The following is a 19,083-nucleotide window of genomic DNA, read 5'->3' as shown; positions in this document are numbered from 1 at the left end:
GCTAGAGAAATTGTAAGAGATAGCTCCCTCGTGAACCCAGGCAGACATATTTTAACACTACTCCAATGTTGTTATTCTAGGTTAAATGGCGCCCTGTCATATGGGGTCTTGGTTTACAGTTTGTTTTCGGTCTTCTTATTTTACGGACTTCAATTGGTTTCCAAGCTTTTAAGGGACTTGGTGATCAGGTGTCTGCATTTCTTGAGTACACCAGTGCAGGAGCGTCCTTTGTATTTGGAGAAAATTACACTGAGCATTTCTTTGCTTTCAAGGTACAGAGCCATTAATGCTAAATTGTAATCCTCACTTAAGATTTGAACTACAGGGATGAATAGAAATTTCAGGAAAATGAAGCTTATACCTTTAAGGCCAATTTTAGTTCACAGGAATTGAATGCTCATTCACATAATTATGTGGTGTTTTAATGAGTAAGGGTTGTGTTAAAACAATTACTGTGTTATCACAAGTAAAATTGCTATCGGAAATAACAAACTATTATCAATGGAACTAACGATCAAAATCACAGCGGACTGCATTGCAACAAGTTCTGAAGCAAGTGAAGATAACAGTTTTAACATGGCAAATTTTTCTTTCTGCAAAGCATGTACAGCTCGAGCAGACTGCAGGCTCATTGCTCAGTCATCAGATTCCACAGAGTAAAGTGGACAGTATTCGGTTTAAAATTGTGGTAAAACACTGTCTCGAGTGTTTGATATATCCCATCATTTAAAACTTAGGAGAAATAAAAATCTCTGCTAAAGTAATAGTCTTTTAACACGAGATACACAAACACTATCACAATTATGAATTCCTTGGGTTTAAAATTTGAGACAAAATACTTCAGGTTACTTTGCAGTGACAGTTATTAATTTTGTCCTAGATGTCAATGATATTATTACCTCATGTGATCTTGTGCTTGACGTTTCAGGTTCTCCCAATCATCATTTTCTTCAGTTCGGTCATCTCCCTCTGTTACTATGTTGGTATCATGCAGCTGATAATTAAGAAGATTGCATGGCTCATGCAGATTACCATGAAGACAAGTGGTGTGGAGAGTTTAAATGCTGCTGGCAACATCTTCATTGGACAGGTACATACATAGAGAATAGATGGCAGCTTTGTATGAGAACAGTTGTTTTGTTGAGGGAGAAGGGGCTCTTTAATGGAATTGTACTTGTACTGTATCGTACTCTCTTCTTGAGTGACATAGGTATGATTCTATTGCGGGAAAATGAGCACCTCACTAAACCCTGTCACGTACATGTAAATCACTATTGCCATCAATCTTTACCAAGAGTAAGCTAAGGAGTTGTTAATGTGCTAAATAAAGCTTGTTATTTGAACAGACTGAAGCACCACTCATGGTAAGACCATTCCTTGAGCATGTGACAATGTCAGAACTTCATGCAATTATGACTGGAGGATTTGCCACCATTGCTGGGAGTGTGTTAGCAGCATACATTGAGTTTGGTGTGTCTGCTTCCCATTTGTTGAGTGCTTCTGTGATGTCTGCACCAGCTGCATTGGCGATATCAAAGCTTATGTATCCTGAGACAGAAATACCAGAGACTTTAAATGAGGGAGACATTAATCTGCCGAAAGGGTGAGTGATTTGAGTGTTCTTTTTGCTCCGTGGCATTTGCTGATAATAGAATTTCTGAAAGCCCTTGTTAGATTGTTTGTACATTTGAATCTTAAATGCAAAACTGAATCAAACAGTTGTGGTTTTGCCATTCAATGAATTTATTTTTTGTCATGTTTTGATTGTTATCGCTGTTTTGCCATAGTATTAATCAAGTGGAAACCAAACTGGTACTGAACTTCAAACATCCTTCGACTTTATTTGTTTGCACGAATACAAGTTTGACTAGGAAAAATGAAAAGCAAATAGAAAATGATTACGACAATAATAAATGAAGGAAGCTACACTGTAGGCAAATAATCAAGAAAACCGTAACAAACATGACTTACAGAAATTCCCAGAATGATAAAGTAGGAACTGAACAGATCCTGGATACACACATGATGCACAATTTGCAAGATGACTTAATTCTCAAATATGTGGTACTTATTTTTAGCACTGGAAGAAACATCATTGAAGCAGCTGCCAAAGGCGCCAGTGGCACTCCCAGAAGTTCAATATATTTTTGTTAGTACCAGACTACTTGTATCACAGTCAGACAGTAGAATAAAGTTTCTTTCACCATTGGACCGTCTAAAACCTCTGCACACATGTGTATCTCAGGTTAAATGTCCTGAACTTATCGGCATCAGTTTCATTTTTTAGAATGCACTATTATAGCTTTATGTACCCCCATGTCTGGGCTTTCAAGATGACTTAATTCTCAAATATGTGGTACTTGTTTTTAGCACTGAAAGAAATGTCATTGAAGCAGCTGCCAAAGGCGCCAGTACAGCCATTGCTTTAGTTGCTAACATTGCAGCTAATTTGATTGCCTTTCTTGCTTTTCTGGCATTTTTCAATGGAGTATTATCATGGATTGGGTCTATGGTTGGCCACCCAGAACTCAGTTTCGAGGTACTTGTTTGTAAATTTTTTTTTTCTTTATTTTTAGTATACATCTGAAGTAATATATACATATACATACTACATGTAGCTAATATCTTTGAGAACATAAATATAACAAAATACAGTACTTATACAATAAATATGCTAAAAATAATGAAAGAGCTAAACTATGTACATACAATAAAACTAGAGACAAGTGTGGCAAGGCTACTGAAAATAGTCATAAAATTATTGTAGTATCTTTAGCTTAAAGTCCACAAAAGTAGAAGGTCTAAGTGAGTGCGGAAGCGAGTTCCATAATTTAGCAGCTAAATATAAAAAGGAATGCAGGCTGAAAGTTGTCGTTTTTGGATCAGGAAGAGACAATATAACTACTGTGTAGACTAGAAGTTGTAGAGCGCAGAGTAAACATATTACTTAAATATCTTGGATAGTTATATTATGTAGTGGGTACATGTGCAGTACAATGTGCCCGCACAGGAAGTGCTAGAGGTTTTACGGTAAAATTGTTTTGTAAAAGATTGTATGTGCATAGTTTATAAGTACTATGTTCACTGGCTTAAACTTGTTCTTCTTTCCATGGACAGTATATTTGTTCATATGTTCTGCGACCTGTTGCTTTTCTCTTGGGTGTTCAATGGGACGACTGTGATGTGGTAGCCAAGCTACTGGGTATCAAGACCTTCTTAAATGAATTTGTGGCATATGCAAAGTTGTCTGATTACATCAAGAACAGGGAATTAGGACGTGTGGGACGGACCATATCGGTAAGTTGTACTGTTGATACTATGTGTACACATATGATTGCTATCTTGCATACATATATACATAGGTACGTACATACATGACCTTTCAGCATCTATAAAATTTAGATTGTTAACTCGGGCATATGTGTAGGTATTTGTAACATGCTCGGAAGCCTACAAGTGGCACACTTCTCAAGCTCTATTTTATGATGTGCGTGTAGCCTAGAATGTACTTATTGGAGATTTTCTGGGCAAAAAGTGAAGTTTGGTAATTATTATAAACTCTGTTTCATCTCGAAAACAAGTTAGCAGATATTTTTGTAATGGAAAACACAAAAATAATATTGGCATCAGCAAGGATTATATTTTTGTCATGTTTAAAGGCTAACTGGACAATTATTTTTATGTTTGTCAAGTTTGTTTTGTCTCTATTCTTGCAAAAGTATTTAAAACAAAGTAAACAGCCTACACTACTTTTAAAAGGTGTACATGCTGGAGGTACAATGTAAATCACCTTTTAACTGAGTGCTCAGATGACAAATTAAATGAGGGGAAAATAGGCCATTTCCAAGTTACCTTGTGCCTCTGTTTCAAAATGAGTCCATGTGCAAAAATTCTCTTATTCAAATGAGTTTGACTTACTTGAAAACAAAACTTTTGGCAGAACTCATTTTCATATAAATAGTTTTGAACAAAAGACCCATTTTGACACAGAGGCAAAGGGCAATTTGGAAATGGCCTATTACAACTTATTTCAAGTGTTAGTTTGTTCCAGTTAGGCAAAGGCTTGTAAGCTCCAGTTAGTCAGAATGGGGCTTCATCTGTAGATTTTAGATTCTGGGCTTTTGATGCAGAGGGCCATTGCGAGCACGAGAAATTCCTCATTTGTGCATTCTTGTAGAGAGGCTGTTTAAAAGGAAAATAGGCCATTTGTGTTGAAAAGGAAAATAAGCCATTTGTGGTATAAAAGGCATTAATGACTGTGTTGCCTGGAGTTAGCCTTGGAACTGTGGCACAACTTTCAACTCTTTGTCATGTGTTATGTCCTCAGAAATAAAATGATATACATATTTAGGGCTAAAAACTAGAAACATCATTATAAAACCAAATGTTTTCGAATTACAGTTGCACTGTCATCCTCAGGGTGTTTTTGTCAGTAACCCTTGATGAAGACAATAAGTTCAAAGTGTTTGGTTTATGATGTTTTTTGGTTTTAGCCTTGTGCTTAGAAATGTTTTTGTTTTGTTTAAATTGCATTTTGTACAGTATTATTGTTACCATACGCATAGATGCATTTTCTTAGTTGTTTCATTTATTTCTTGAACGGGTTCCTGTACTTACAAACCAGTCTATGCATGTTAAAGCAACTGAACCATAGTCTATACAAAGAAGGAAAGGATGGCAGTTTTGTAAAGCTCAGCTTGAAGTTGGCAATGCATGCTTAACAGCATTCTTTTTTGATCTCATATGCATGCTAAATTCATAAACTTTTCCCTTACCTAATTACTGATTGTTCTACTTGTTAACTAAACATTTCTTTTCTATGTATCGGCTTTTCTAAGTCTTCCAGTCTAATTAACTATACATTAAATTGATGAAATCTCTGGTTCTTGATACCTAAAGATTGAACATTGTGACTCATGACTTGCTGTACTTTTTAATACCCTAATACTAATCTAATAGGCAGATGACACAGACTTGCTTAATTCTTCCTGAACATTCCAAAAATCAAAAACTAAAAGGCCGTGTTGGTAATACACTTTAAGTTGTTAAGGCTGACAGTGCTCAAGAATTCACTTAATATCATCTCTAACATAAGTTGTATACATTAAAACAGTTTATTGTTCTTGTAATACTTTATGTCAATTCGAAACTGATTGAAAAGCTCTTACATCACCTTAGCATGCGTAACTTTTAATATTGCATAATATGTAGACATGTTTCTATTTCACCCCTTAATACTTTATCCTGTTAAGATTGAAAATTCTCTCTTTTTTCTTTAACATTACCACTAAAAGTTGCACATTAAAATTATATAAGAAAAACTTAAATCCTGCAAAGACTCACATGTTGTGGGAGTTCTGTCTCTTTCAACGTAAGAAAAGTTCTAATTTTAGAGATGGAATATTTTAAACAGTAACATTCTGTCTAATTATGTCTATTCCACCTTAAACATAACTCTAAATCTTAACTCGCAAATCATAACAAAACCTTTGACTTGCCAATCTTATTTCTCTTCAATCTCGTTTGATATAAATTGGTTAAAATGTAACCCTTTACACAACTGAACACAAAACATTTTAAGCTGTTACTGCTACATTCTAGAAAAGTTTCTCTGTTTCATATCTAAGATGTGCAATAATTAACTGTAAAAGATTTAACAACTACAAATTAAGCATTTATTTCCAAGTCCACCCATGATGTAACTCTAATGTTTTACATAAACCTTTGACTTAAAAATACTGAGCAATGATCTTAAAGATATTTGGTTATCTACGTGTACAAGTAGTGATGTTCACAATGCTAAATGTGATGCATCTAACACAAATTATAAAACATACTTCTGGGTTACAAATACGGAATGTTCTGATAACGTTCTCTATTTCATATGCAACAAGATTATTTCCCAGTGAAAAGAAAAAATTAACATCTCATGACTAAAGGATTCAATATGATTCTTAAAATGTCAAATCATAACTAATGTTGTATGATGAGAATGAGAATGAGAATGAGAATGAAAATGATAATAACAGCATTCATTTAAACAGAATTAAAAATTACAGCAGAGCTGGTGTGTTCATGTATAAAATAAAAATTTCTAACTAATTACAATTCCTAGCTAATTACAGTTTAAACTAGAACTGTTTACAAAAAATAATAACTACAGTAATCCCTAACCAACCTGTCTAAACTGAGCTACATGTATGCATAATGTTATAGTATTCTAAAGTTTTAATTTGTAAAACAAAGAAACGAGTCATCCAATCAGTTGGTTGATCAATCAGTCAATAAATCAATTGATCAATTAATCTATCAGTAACTAAAGAAACACATAAAGATGATTTTAAGATAGTAAATAATTAAATAAATGTCAAGTAAATAAATATTAAAGAGTAATCTTTTGTTACCTCAAATCTTAAGTAAATTAGTCATGAAACAAATATTAAGTAAATAATTTGTTATTACAATAAGTACATTTTAAATATTAAATCATTTTTAAGGCTGCAAAGAAATACCCAATACGGTAGGAAATGAGTACAAACAGTGTTTAGTTGGCATGATAATTCATTAATTTCATTAATTCCATGTTTTAATAATTATATTTATAGGTCGATTATCTTCTAATATCTTGTTTATTATTAAAACTTGATTCTGTGCATTCAGCATAAGAATTGATAACTTATTCCTGTGAGGCATATTCAGTAAAATATTCAAGATCTTATTATACCTTACTTAAAATGCATCATTCATGTAACAGATCTGCAATATTCAGTGCTATATAACCATTAAGATGAACTCTCCCTCGAATATAACTGTTATTAAACTGAAGGGCTTTTATGTTTTGGCCCATTAACAAATAATCCTATTGCCCCAACAAAACTACATTATTTTTCCACTGTTGGGAAATATAGTAAAGATTAATCATGTTTAACTGTATGAAACTTGTACCCTGCGTTTTGGTAATCAACAGTCGCTACTGACCATGTTAAAGTGTCCTTTGACTTGGTTTTTATTTTCTTTTACTGATAACTTGAGAATTATTTCTGTAGCATTTTCTTTATTTAAACTAACTCTGCCCTTGGAATTCCTTTTTCAACAACACCACCTAAACCTTGCTGGCAAACCCTGTTAAGTCTTAAATAATGTAAATTATGCGAACTTACAAACTGAAAGTAACATTTTGTTTTGTAATTTGTTTCTGATATATGGTAACATTTCTCAATATTTGGACAATTGTAGTATCTAAAACACTCTGGCAAATATAGTATTAAACTTTTTGAGTTCTTTGCATAAACTTAACATTTCCCGGTTTCTTGCTGAAGCATATGGCTCTTGTAAACATGTAAACCACCATCCATGCCAACCATGAACTACAGAGATGCGTCGTTTTAAAATCCCTGACGTTAATCATTTGGCTTTTTATATAGTTGCAAAATTAATATCGCCTTCCACATACTTCAATCCAGTAAATAACACCACATATTTCTCAGGACTTTAACTTGTTTTAACACCTTAACATCTTTTTCAACATCTTTTAACGTTCTAAATTTATGCTTTAGGGTTAGGGTAGATAAATCCGGTTAACCTGAACTCGGTGATCACTCAGCTTAATTTAACTCGTAACAATGCACTTATTTAGAGTGCACTTTGATATCATATTTTAGCGGATTTCTCAGCAACAAAATCTTCAACAGTTATTTCGATGTGGAGTTTTCATTCGTGGCAATGTAGTCCTCAGTTGTAGTTTTAACTTTCCTTTAACTTGCACTCATCCTTATATAGTTTTCATTAATGTTTGTACAGCTGGTTTGCAATCTTAAGAGCTTACTTTTCATAAGTTACTATTAGTTGCACCCATTCTTATATAGTTTTCATTCAGTGTAATATAGTTTTCTCTCTCCTGATTGTAGCTTTCATTCATTTTAATATACTGCATTCGTCTTGATACAGTTTACACTTGCCTTAACATAGTTTTCATTAGTCTTAATATAGTTTGCATTCATCTTAATACTGGTAGTTTGCACGTGTCTTTGATTAGTCTATTAATCTTGATATAGTTTACATATTTGTGTAGTCATAATTTGCACCTAATGTTTAATAGTGGCTGTTTTACTTGTATATTAAGAATTACATCAATCGTGCTACCTTTAAAGTTTCTTTCTTTCGTCTCACAGTCACTCTTACCTTTTTCCGTGTGATTCTAATTCTCTGATTTTTTCTCCGGGTAATTTCCCTTTTGCTGATCGCGTACTATTATACTAACAACCTCTTATTGTCCTGTTGAATTGTGTCCTAATTTTCCTAGTAACATGTACCAGCTTCACAGCACTCTCTCCCTTCCTATTACCTGTTTCCTAACAGATTCGCTCAGAGATTATAACCACATATGCGTTATGTGGCTTTGCCAACTTCAGCTCGATCGGTATTCAAATTGGAGGAATGGCTCCTCTTGCACCATCACGAAGACAAGACATGGCCACTGTTGCATTTCGTGCACTGGTTGCAGGTACAATTGCCTGCTTCATGACTGCTTGCATTGCAGGTGAGATGTGACTTGCATGTTCTTTATATCATCCAACAGATCCGTTCTGAAATTATAACAACTTATGCCCTTTGTGGGTTTGCCAATATGGGGTCAATGGGGGTTATGCTTGGCGGCATGGGACCCATGGCCCCCAGCCGCATCCCTGACATGTCCAGGATTGCTATGAGGGCCCTTATAGCTGGGACTGTAGCATGCTTCATGACCGCTTGTGTGGCAGGTGAGGTGCATCAACAGTGGCTAATATACGTTTTGCTATAATTGAGAGAATTCTCGCTTCTCGGGTGTTTTTTGAAGTTGACTGTTGACCAAGGGTTGATTGTATCGCAGGCTCAAACCAGGTTTACTTGTCATGATTATGAATTCTCACTTCTCAGGTGTTTTTTGAAGTTGACAGTTGACCAAGTGTTGGTTGTTGATTGTATTGCGGGCTCAAGCCAGGTTTACTCGTTGTCATGATTATGTACTAAAATTAATGTACTCTGTTAGAAAATGAAAGCTTTGGAGAGGGTCATACGATTTTATTGCTAATACAGCAGCATTAATATATAGATATAACTAACCCAACAGCGGAGCTCCTGATTGCAATAAGTTAACCTGGCTAAGCCCACGATCCAATTGATAACCTGTACCTCGGAAGCTGTCAACTTCAAAATAGACATGACCTCAAGCTGTAAACATGAGTCTGCAGTATGGTCATGTGATACTGGTCAGCACATACCTTGTTTTGGCAGGTGTTAATAGGAAATAGCATGGATGCCCAATAGCAAAGACGTGCATTGGAATTCAGCCTCTTCCAATCTTTAAGAGAAAAACTTTGGGAATGGGGCTGTTGCAGAGTGACATTTCGCGACTTTTTACATGAAGGGGCATACGTATGGACAAACAATCACATGACTGCCAAAACTTTTTAGCTCGATGGGTTACCAAATTTTCTAAGCAATGGGGTCTCATTCACGCGCCTTCGGCGTGCAGGAGCTCCGCTTTGATAACGTGGCATGGTAGAGTTTTGTGCTATGGGTGTTCTGTTCACTCAGCTCATTAACCCTTTGGATACCAAACTTTCGCCAAAAAATACCGGTTTTAACCGTTTACTCAGGTTTTTTAGCTACCATGATGCTAAATAAGCCTACGTTTTGCTAAAAGAGCTTTTTTATACTAAAAGGAGAGATTTTTTGAGGATTAGGTACAAAATTGAGCAAAACTTCAATTACGGGCATGCGCATAAGCCATTAACCGTTCTCAATTTCGTTTGTTGGGCCTTTCCTTTCTGTTTTTCTCTGCCCTTTTATACTGGCTACCTTTTGCATTGTATGTTCTTTCTGGCTGCAGTGAAAAGTTGAATGTCAATTACGGGCGAAGCCTAGAAATGGACCTCGATCAATCATGGGCGTTGTGGACCATTTTACCACCGTTTTTGCGCGAAAACTGATAACCTTGTTTTTCGATTTGCGACGTCGGAATGTCGTCGATATCTAAACCTGACCATTGTGCGGAAAGGGCTAGCTTAGCACTACTATCTGCTTATCAAGAATATCTGATGACATTTAAATTGATGACGTCACAAGTGGTACAAAGAGTACGACCATTAATTACGCATATATGCGTAGTTGGTATTCAAAGGGTTAAAGTCTCACTAGCCTGGCCTTTCAGAAGTTTTACGTTAGTTGTTACTTAAGGGGTATTCTTCTTCGACTTCGTTTTGACGTATCCTTTAACCTTCTTTGGCCTAAAACATGTGTCCGTGACTTTTATACCGAGAGTCCAGTTAATATGAGCACCAGATTATATGGACACTTGTGCATTTCCATCTAGTGTCCACTGTAAAGTGATACTTACAGAAAGGGGTTACTCTTGGGAATGTGTAACACCGCGGTTTTCACCCGCGGGAACTCCCATGTGAGAAGCTCAGGGATGCTTGTCGTCTCGCACAGGGGTGTAAACCACGTATGCTGGTCTTGCTTAGGTTGTTGAGGACACAGCACCGCTATTTTCAGCCGCCAAAGTATCTTCAAAGGTTGCTCTCAGAGAAATAATTGGAGTTTTACGACAGTGCTTTTAGAATCTGTTTATAGAAGAGAGCATTCGATGACAATGTTTGTAGACGGTTTTTAATTTAGTGTGGTAAAACTAAAACGTAACCAATTACTTACCAATTAGACTAATTAGCCAATCTCAAACCGAAGTAAGACGAACACGAAAACTTGCATCGTTGTAACCACTACTTGCCTGTCCTCTTGAAAGTGGTTTCTTTTATAGGAAAATAAAGCTTGAGCCACGCTTGAATTGATCTCCAGCGGTTTATTTCAAATTTTCCTTTTCACATGGGAGTCGTCTCCTGTTGCTTTGTCTACTGGACTCTCCTTAGTTAGGTCGGTGTGATATTTACACCTCTGACTTGAAGTCAAAGAGAGTAAAGGATTAACATGACTTTTTTCCCTTTCATCGTTAGGTGTTCTTTATGACGAGGCTTTGTACGACACTGTCATAGATCTGGGAACTCGCGGCAATTCTACCGGCTAATCATAAAGTCATCTGCGCAGCAAAATTCGTGTAAATAACAGAGTAAATAGCACACTAAGGAAGGGGAAGGGTAGAATTTTGTTCCAATGCTTGTCCTAGACCTTTCAGTTAATTAAAGTTAACGATTCAAGTTTTGAGACTCTAGCATTAGCAATGACTTAACATGAAGGCAATTTATAACCATACCGGCAACGCTAAGTAGGGAAATGATTACAAAGAGGTATTGTCCTCAACCTAAAACAAACTTTCCAACTGCCCAACGACATGGGCAAACTTAATTTCGTGCGAAGTTAAGTTCAATATCGATTCGCGTGTATTTTTATTAATCGTTTTTAGATGTATTTTTTGAGAACACTAAGTATATCTGAGTGGTATGTGCTGAAGTTATGCCAAATCGACTCTTTCACCTCTAAAACAACATTTATTTGGTCCTGTCATGCAATCTTTCCTATCTTATGAGGACAATGCGCGATGAGGGATAAGATCTGCATAGAGCGTAAACGTGCTATTGTTTATGTAACCTGGTAAATGGTGGTTTACGTCCCTGTACTCTGAGCTGAAGCTAAGCACCATTTCTCTGAGGGCTTTTCTGAAGCACGTTCCCATTTAAAGCAGAAATTCAAGGTTTGTTAAGAGTGAATACGAATTTTATTTGAAATAAGATTATTTAAGGGTAATCTTTGTAAATAGAAAGTGTACACAACTAGAAAAGAAGAACCCTTGTTATACACGGGGTAATGACTCCTTCCCTCGGAAGGTTACTTGGCAAAAGGTTTTCCTTTTTTTGCTCACACGGGCTTGAGACTGAAGGAAATTAGATCAATAAATCTATTTACATGTTATAGTTGGATTAAAAACTCCTGGGAAACCAGCTTCTCTTAAAACAACAACAACAACAACACAAGATGATATTTTTCAACTGTATATGTTTATCTAAATCATTGTTGATTAACTTATTTTTTCTTATGAAAAGTTAAAACTAGTCAACATTTTATCAATGTACTATGATAGTTTTAAAAAAGTGTCTTGGAGAATAACGTTTAATGAAGAGAACTTGTTATAAAATGAAACATTGCTTATTTCTGGTTAATAATTAAAGGTTGGAATAAAACTTGCTTTATTGTATATTACTTTGTTTAATTCTTGTGTAATCAGCATTGTACTGTATTGGCGTATCTGAGTCTTAATTCCTCAACAAATCCTTTGAAATTAGATCATTTGTCAAGTGCCCAGGGGGGTGCAATTCGCATCCATGAGATCATGTAGAAACCCGTCACCAACCTTGCTAAACTGAGCTATGCATAACGTGAAAGTGTTCCATTCACCCGTCCTCCATCTACCCTCCCACCCATCCATCCATACTCCCTCCCACCCACCCATCTATCTATCCTCCCTCCATTAGATAGATAACTAAACCATCGACCCACACACTCGTACATTCTCCCTGCCATCCATCCTCCCTCCCTACTATCCACCCACCCATCCTCCCTCCCATTCACCCATCCATCCTCCCTCCCATTCACCCATCCATCCTCCCTCCCATCCACCCACCCATCCTCCCTCCCATTCACCCACTCATCCATCCTCCCTTTCATTTACCCACCCATCCATCCTCCCTCCCTCCCATTCACCCATCCATCCTCTCTCCTATCCATCCATCCATCCTCCCTCCTATCCACCCACCCATCCATCCTCCCTCCCATTCACCCACCCTTTCATCCATTTTCCCTCCTTCCCATTCACCCATCCATCCTCCCTCCTATGCACCCATCTATCCTTCCTCCCTCCCATCCACACATCTACCTGTCCATCCACAGATAGAAAACTTTATTTACCCATGGTGACGTTGATCAAAAAATTACAAAATATTGCTCTTTTGTTCTTCCCAAAAGCCGTGAAATAATTACAACTAAGTTTCAAAAAAATATATACAAGTTTATATCAATATATTAAATGTGAATACGTTAAGTATGCATAAAGGAATCTTACAAGTTAAGTGTTATGCTAAAAGGCGTTTAAAGGCTCTCATGGATTTTTCGTATTTTATTTGGGTATTATTTCATTCCTGAACTAATTTCTTCATTTAAACTAATGCTGCCCTTGGAATTGCCTACTTAAACTACCCCACCTACTCTTCTGGCAAAACCCTCTTAATTTTAATGTAAATTATGCAAACTTTCAAACTTAAATCATTGTTAATTTAATCTAAAAAATATTGTTTTGTACAGTGGAACCCCGCCTTACGACCACCCCGTTATCACGGCTACTTTATTCTGGCCCGAACAAAAGCTCAGTCAGTCATTTTCTTATTTAAAGAACCCCTTTAATACGGCCACCCCGTTAATACGGCCAGATTTTTGTGGCCTGTTGGTGACCGGATTAACGGGGTTCAACTATAATTTGTTTCTAATATGAGATAACATTTCCTGTTATTTGGGCAATCTCAGTGTCTAAAACACAGACCTAACAGTATTTTAATGTTTGAGTTCTTTGCATAAACTTTAGCTCTTGAAGTTTCTTGCCGAAGCATGTGGCTCTTGTAAACATGTTAATAACCATCTATGCTAACCTTAAACTATAGAAATGCCTCTTTTTTGTTTTACCATAGCCACTGACTTAAAATCCCTGACGTTAATCATTTGACTTTTATATGGCTGCAACTATCACTTATTCACATACTTCAATCCAGTAACTAACACGTATATTTTCCAGAACTTTAACTTGTTTTGACATCTTTTTTTAGCATCTTTTAACAATGTTCTAAATTTGTACACAGTAATCTTGCCAACCTGAACTCGGTGATCGTTCAGCTTAATTTAAGTCGTAACCATGCACGTATTTAGTGTAAACTTTGATATCATATTTTATTTTATTTGCTCAGCAGCAACATTGTCAATGATTATTTTGAAGTGGAGTTTACATTCGTGGTGATGTAGTTCTCACTTGTAGTGACTTGCATTCTTTATGTAGTTTTCATATATGTTGGTATTTTTGCAACCATCTGAGCTTACATTTAATGTCACAATATTACTTGTACTCATTCTTATATAGCTTTCATTCAATATAGTATAGTTTTCATTCTCCTGATTGCAGCTTTCATTCGTTTTTTTAATATTAATGAGTTGCATTTGTCTTGATACAGTTTATCCTTACTTTAACATAGTTTTCATCAGTCTTAATATAGTTTGGAATCATCTCAGTAGTTTTTCTTATATTTGTCGTTATTAATCTTAATAGACTTTGCACATTAGTCTTACCATAGTAATATTCGTTTTGTTTTACTTGTATGTTAAGAATACACATTATTCGTGTTACGTTTCAAGCTTCTCTTTTTTCTCTCACTCTTAACTTTTTCTGTTATGCTATTTTTTTCCAGATAATACCTCTCTTAATTCATACTATTGTACTAATGCCCTCTCATGTGCTATCTGATAGTGTCCCATTCTTCCAAGTAACCCGTGCCAGCTTCACAGCACTTTCTCAGTACCTCTTTACCTATTTCCTAACAGGTTCGCTCAGAGATTATAACTACATATGCGTTATGTGGCTTCGCCAACTTCAGCTCGATCGGCGTTCAAATTGGAGGAATGGCTCCTCTTGCACCATCACGAAGACAAGACTTGGCTAAGGTTTCAATTCGTGCCCTGGTTGCAGGTACAATTGCCTGCTTCATGACTGCTTGCATTGCAGGTGAGATGTGACTTGCATGTTCTTTATATCATCCAACAGATCCGTTCTGAAATTATAACAACTTATGCCCTTTGTGGGTTGGCCAATATGGGGTCAACGGGGGTTATGCTTGGCGGCATGGGACCCGTGGCCCCCAGCCGCATCCCTGACATGTCCAGGATCGCTACCAGGACCCTTATAGCTGGGACTGTAGCATGCTTCATGAATGCTTGTGTCGCAGGTGAGGTGCATCAACGGTGGCTAATATACGTTTTGCAAACAAATGGAGGGAAATGCGTAACACACCGTGGTCTTCTGGGGGAACTCCCATGTGAAAAAGTCGGGATGCTTCTCGTCTCACCTGGCTTAGAGATGTAAATCAAGGATTTTGGTCTCACTTGGGTTGTTCAGGATGAACCGTTACTATTTTCAGCCATCAAGGAGTATTAAAGGTTGCACTCCAAGAAATAACAAGAGTTTTATGACTGCTTTTATAATCTATAGGAGAACGCATAAAGGCCTGTCCAAACGGGAAATGTTTGGCGACCAAACGCCATCAAACATTGTTTGGTGACCAAACATTTTACCGTTTGGCCACCTTGTTTGGTGCTGTTTGATCGTGTTTGATCGTGGTCGTGTTTGATGAAATTTGAAGGCCATCAAACATTCGATCAAACAACTTAAAACATTTCTTTTGTTCTCGTGTTTGATGGGCGATGTTTTGGTCGTTTGGACAGCCGTATCAAACATGTTTGGCGCGCGCATGTGTACCACGCTTGCTCAGTGGCTTGTGTTTGATCAAACATGTTTTAACCGTTTGGCCACTCACTTCAACATCAGCATGTTTGGTCACCAAACAATATTTGATGATGTTTGGTCGCCAAACATTTCCCGTTTGGACAGGCCTTTACGTTTTGTTAACATTATTAAAATCATCATGCCCAATAAAATGTTCGTGTTACATCAGGGTTGTTTCACATAGGAGGGTTCTTTCCACATGGGAGTCCCCTCCTGGTGGTTTGTCTACTAGACCCTCCTTAGTTCGGAGTGAAATTTGCACCTCTGACTTGAAGTAAGAGTAAAAGGTTAACGTGAATTTTTTTTCCTTTCATCGGTAGGTCTTCTCTATGACGAGTCATTGTACGACACTGTCATAGAAGTGGGAACTAGCGGCAATTCTACCCGCTAATCTTAAACTCATCTGAACAGCGGGATTTGTGTAGATAGAATAGTAAATAGCACACTCGAGGGAGGGGAAGGGTAGAATTTTGTTGTAAGGTAAGTCCCTAGACCGTTCAGCTAATTAATATTAGCGAGCCAAGTTCCGAGACTCTGACACTGGTCATAACGTAACGTGAAGACAATGGACCCGGCGACCATTTTGAATTCTATTGTTTCAAATAGCTATTATGGGATGTTTAGGGAGCAAATACATACTAATTTGCCCCCTGAGCATCCCATAGTAAAATTCAATGTGGCCGCTGTATCGCCGAAAAGGTCCATTTATAACCATACCTACAACGAAAAGTAGGGAAATAATTTGAAACAGGTATTGTCTCAACACAGAACAAATTTTCCAACTACGTACCCAACGACATGGTCTAACTTAATTTCGTGTGAAGTTATTAAGTTGAGTATTATCGTCAATGATGTTATCGTATGTATTTTTCTTAATAGTTTAGGTGTTTTCCATAGAACGTGCAGTGTATCTGAGTGGTACGCGCTAAAGTTATGCCAAATCGGCACTTACGTCGAAAGCAAACACTTTTGGGGGCCCTGTCACGCAATCTTTGCTCTCCAACGAGAACAGAATGGGTGACGAGGGAAAAAATCATTCGCATAGAGCAAAGGTGCGCGCCTTCTTACCTGGCCTGATGGCCCTGTACTCTGAGCTGAAACTACAGCAACATTGCTCCGAGGGCGTTTCTGAAGCACGTTTACTTTAAAAGTGGAAACCTACTGTTTGTTTAGAGAGAATACGAATTTTATATGAAGTAATTTTATTTAAGGGTAATCCTTGGAAGTAGAAAGTGTACACAACTGGAAAAGAAGAGCGCTGTTACCCTTGTCATGCACGGGGTAATGACTCCTTCCCTCGGAAGGTTACTTGACGAAAGGTTTTACTTCTTGTTTTTTTTCTAAAACGGGTCCGAGACTGAAGGAAATTAGGTCAATAAATCTATTTACACATTATAGTTTAATTTAAAATTCCTGGGAAATCAGATTTTCTAAAAACAGGACATGAAAAGATATTTTGCAAATGGCGACAATTAAGGGACGACTTATTTTTTCTTATGAAAAGTAAAAAGTAATCAAAATTTTATAATCCTTCTACTATAGTTTTAAAAACATGCCTTCGAGAATAACGCTTAATATAGAGAACTTGTAATGAAATGAAACATTGCTTATTTCTGGTTAAATAATTAAAGGTTTAAGGTATATTTCTTTGTTTTCTGTGTAATCAGCATTGTACAATATTAGCGTATCCGAGTGTTCATATCCTGACAAATCTGTTGACATTAGATTGTTTGTCAAGTGCCCGGGGAAGCAATCTCATTCATAGGCTCTATAGGAATGTGTGGTCCTTATGACAACAACAACATTATTTCTCACAATTTTCATTTGCAGATAAAATTACAACATTTTAATGTTTAATGTTCAGAGTATGGGGGTCGAGAAAACCATTCTGTTTTCTAGTTGCATTGGCTCCCTTATTTACAAAATTAGTCACTTTTCAATACAGGTGAGGAACCAGACAGGAGCGGAGAAAATAATAAAAATAATAGACATAACACACTACAAACGAGCAAAACAAATTACATATACAGTGAAATAAAAAGGACAAGTTTTTGGAGAGAGCGAGTTTAAGCAGAGAAAATGACAACCGTTACAAGAACTCAGTTATTTTGGACATTGTTTTGGACATATATCCTATTATCAGTCCAAAAACTGCTAAAACCATACTCTTTAAAAACATCAAATGCTACCTACTGTGTACTTAAACTATTTTGGTTTTGGAATAGGGTATGTTTTGCACTGCAACCTTAAATTTGCATATATTTTTTAGATGGAACTTTTTTCCGATTTAAAATCGGAGAATTTGAAGAGTGCAAAAAATATATATATATTGTACGTGAAGCGCGTGACCAAAACCATGACATAAGTTTGGGCTGTGGTCACACAACACAGGCATGCACGTGATCTGGCAGTCATTTAACTGCTGCTTAGCTCTTGTTTGAACTCGATCGCAGGCTGGTAGCACCAGAAACTAGACCCAAACGTCACTGTATATACTGATAGCCTTTTCTCCGGAAGCAAAGGTTGGCCTTTAACTCTAGCCCCAGTTGCAGAACTGTGGGAGCTGTGGCTTGGTGTAGAACAGTGACGGCAATGCGCATGGATTGTGGGTGGTCGAAATCACTTGGCACACTCACAAATGTGGTTCGAAGTTCATACACTCAATGCATACTCTATGTAGATACACTTAGACCGTGCAGTGGGTGCACCATCAGGGAGAATTTTCACTGAAGACAGTGAAGACTGCCATGCATAACGAAACATAATTTCCCCTTCTGGTTGGAATTTTACTTTCCTTAAAATTCCCTTTGTTATTAAGGTTAGCGGAAGTTAGCCTGCGTCGCAGACTGAACCCCCTTTTCAGTGGCGGATCCAGACCTTGAGCTAAGGGGAAGGGAGGGGGGCGGGGGTGGTTTGGCCTGCTCTGCCGGCTCTTCTTCCTCCTTCTTTCTTCTTTTTTTTTTACCGAAAATAAGGGGGGGCCCGGGCCTACTGGGCCCCTCCGCTAGATCAGTCGCAGCATTTATTAAAGAACCAATAGGCTTCTTTCGACACATTGAAATTCAGCTTGATAGCGAGGCCTAGAGACAAACAAAAGAAATGAATTAACGTGCTCAGTCAATTTCCTTTGTTTCTGTCCTCTGGGCCTCGCTACCAAGTTGAATTTTAATACGACCAAAAGAGTCTATTCAGCCTGAAATTTGGTAGGCAAGTAACAATATTACAGAATGAGAGATAAGACAGTGATACTAGTTTCAGAGAAATGTGTTTCGGGGTATTAAACTCCTTGACTGCAAAATTTATTTTCACGAAACGGTTTCAGACTATATATTTAAAAAAGTGATATTCAATACTGTTTTTATTGTATAAGCACTCTTTAAAAAAATAAGAACCTATTTAATAACCTAAACAGGCTTATTTAGTCTTACGTTTCAAATGGATAAGAAAAGTTCAGACTGACCTGGAAAATGTTAGGTTCTTATTCCCGGGATTTTACTTTACAACACTCTCACTCAGCTATACTTGATCTAAAACTTAGTAAGAGCTGAGCATGT

General features: G+C 37.0%; 1 protein-coding gene across 7 annotated transcripts in view; it reads left to right on the top strand.

The window, feature by feature from the left end:
• The window catches only part of LOC110067765 (solute carrier family 28 member 3-like), a 41,177-nt gene extending 24,005 nt beyond the window's left edge, over nucleotides 1-17,172 (top strand). For 5 of the 7 annotated variants that reach the window (XM_089283440.1, XM_089283441.1, XM_089283436.1 and 2 more), the window contains 7 exons: nucleotides 81-272; nucleotides 929-1,090; nucleotides 1,347-1,603; nucleotides 2,371-2,539; nucleotides 3,118-3,297; nucleotides 8,359-8,539; nucleotides 10,992-12,187. In XM_089283440.1, the coding sequence (XP_089139566.1) occupies nucleotides 81-272; nucleotides 929-1,090; nucleotides 1,347-1,603; nucleotides 2,371-2,539; nucleotides 3,118-3,297; nucleotides 8,359-8,539; nucleotides 10,992-11,062 (1,212 nt within the window). In that variant the 3' untranslated portion in view covers nucleotides 11,063-12,187. Of the gene's footprint in view, nucleotides 1-80; nucleotides 273-928; nucleotides 1,091-1,346; nucleotides 1,604-2,370; nucleotides 2,540-3,117; nucleotides 3,298-8,358; nucleotides 8,540-8,578; nucleotides 8,760-10,991; nucleotides 12,188-14,571; nucleotides 14,753-15,849 lie in introns of those variants that run through there. The other 2 variants (XM_089283438.1, XM_089283437.1) reach the window with 2 other exon arrangements.
• Nucleotides 17,173-19,083: the final 1,911 nt, after the last annotated feature.

The sequence above is a fragment of the Orbicella faveolata genome, unplaced genomic scaffold (assembly GCF_042242905.1).
Source record: "Orbicella faveolata isolate gen_17 unplaced genomic scaffold, um_ofav_v1 contig_12, whole genome shotgun sequence".
NCBI classification, from domain to species: Eukaryota; Metazoa; Cnidaria; class Anthozoa; order Scleractinia; family Merulinidae; genus Orbicella; species Orbicella faveolata.
Note: the sequence above shows the minus strand (reverse complement) of the source record. Positions and strands in the feature narration are given on the sequence as shown.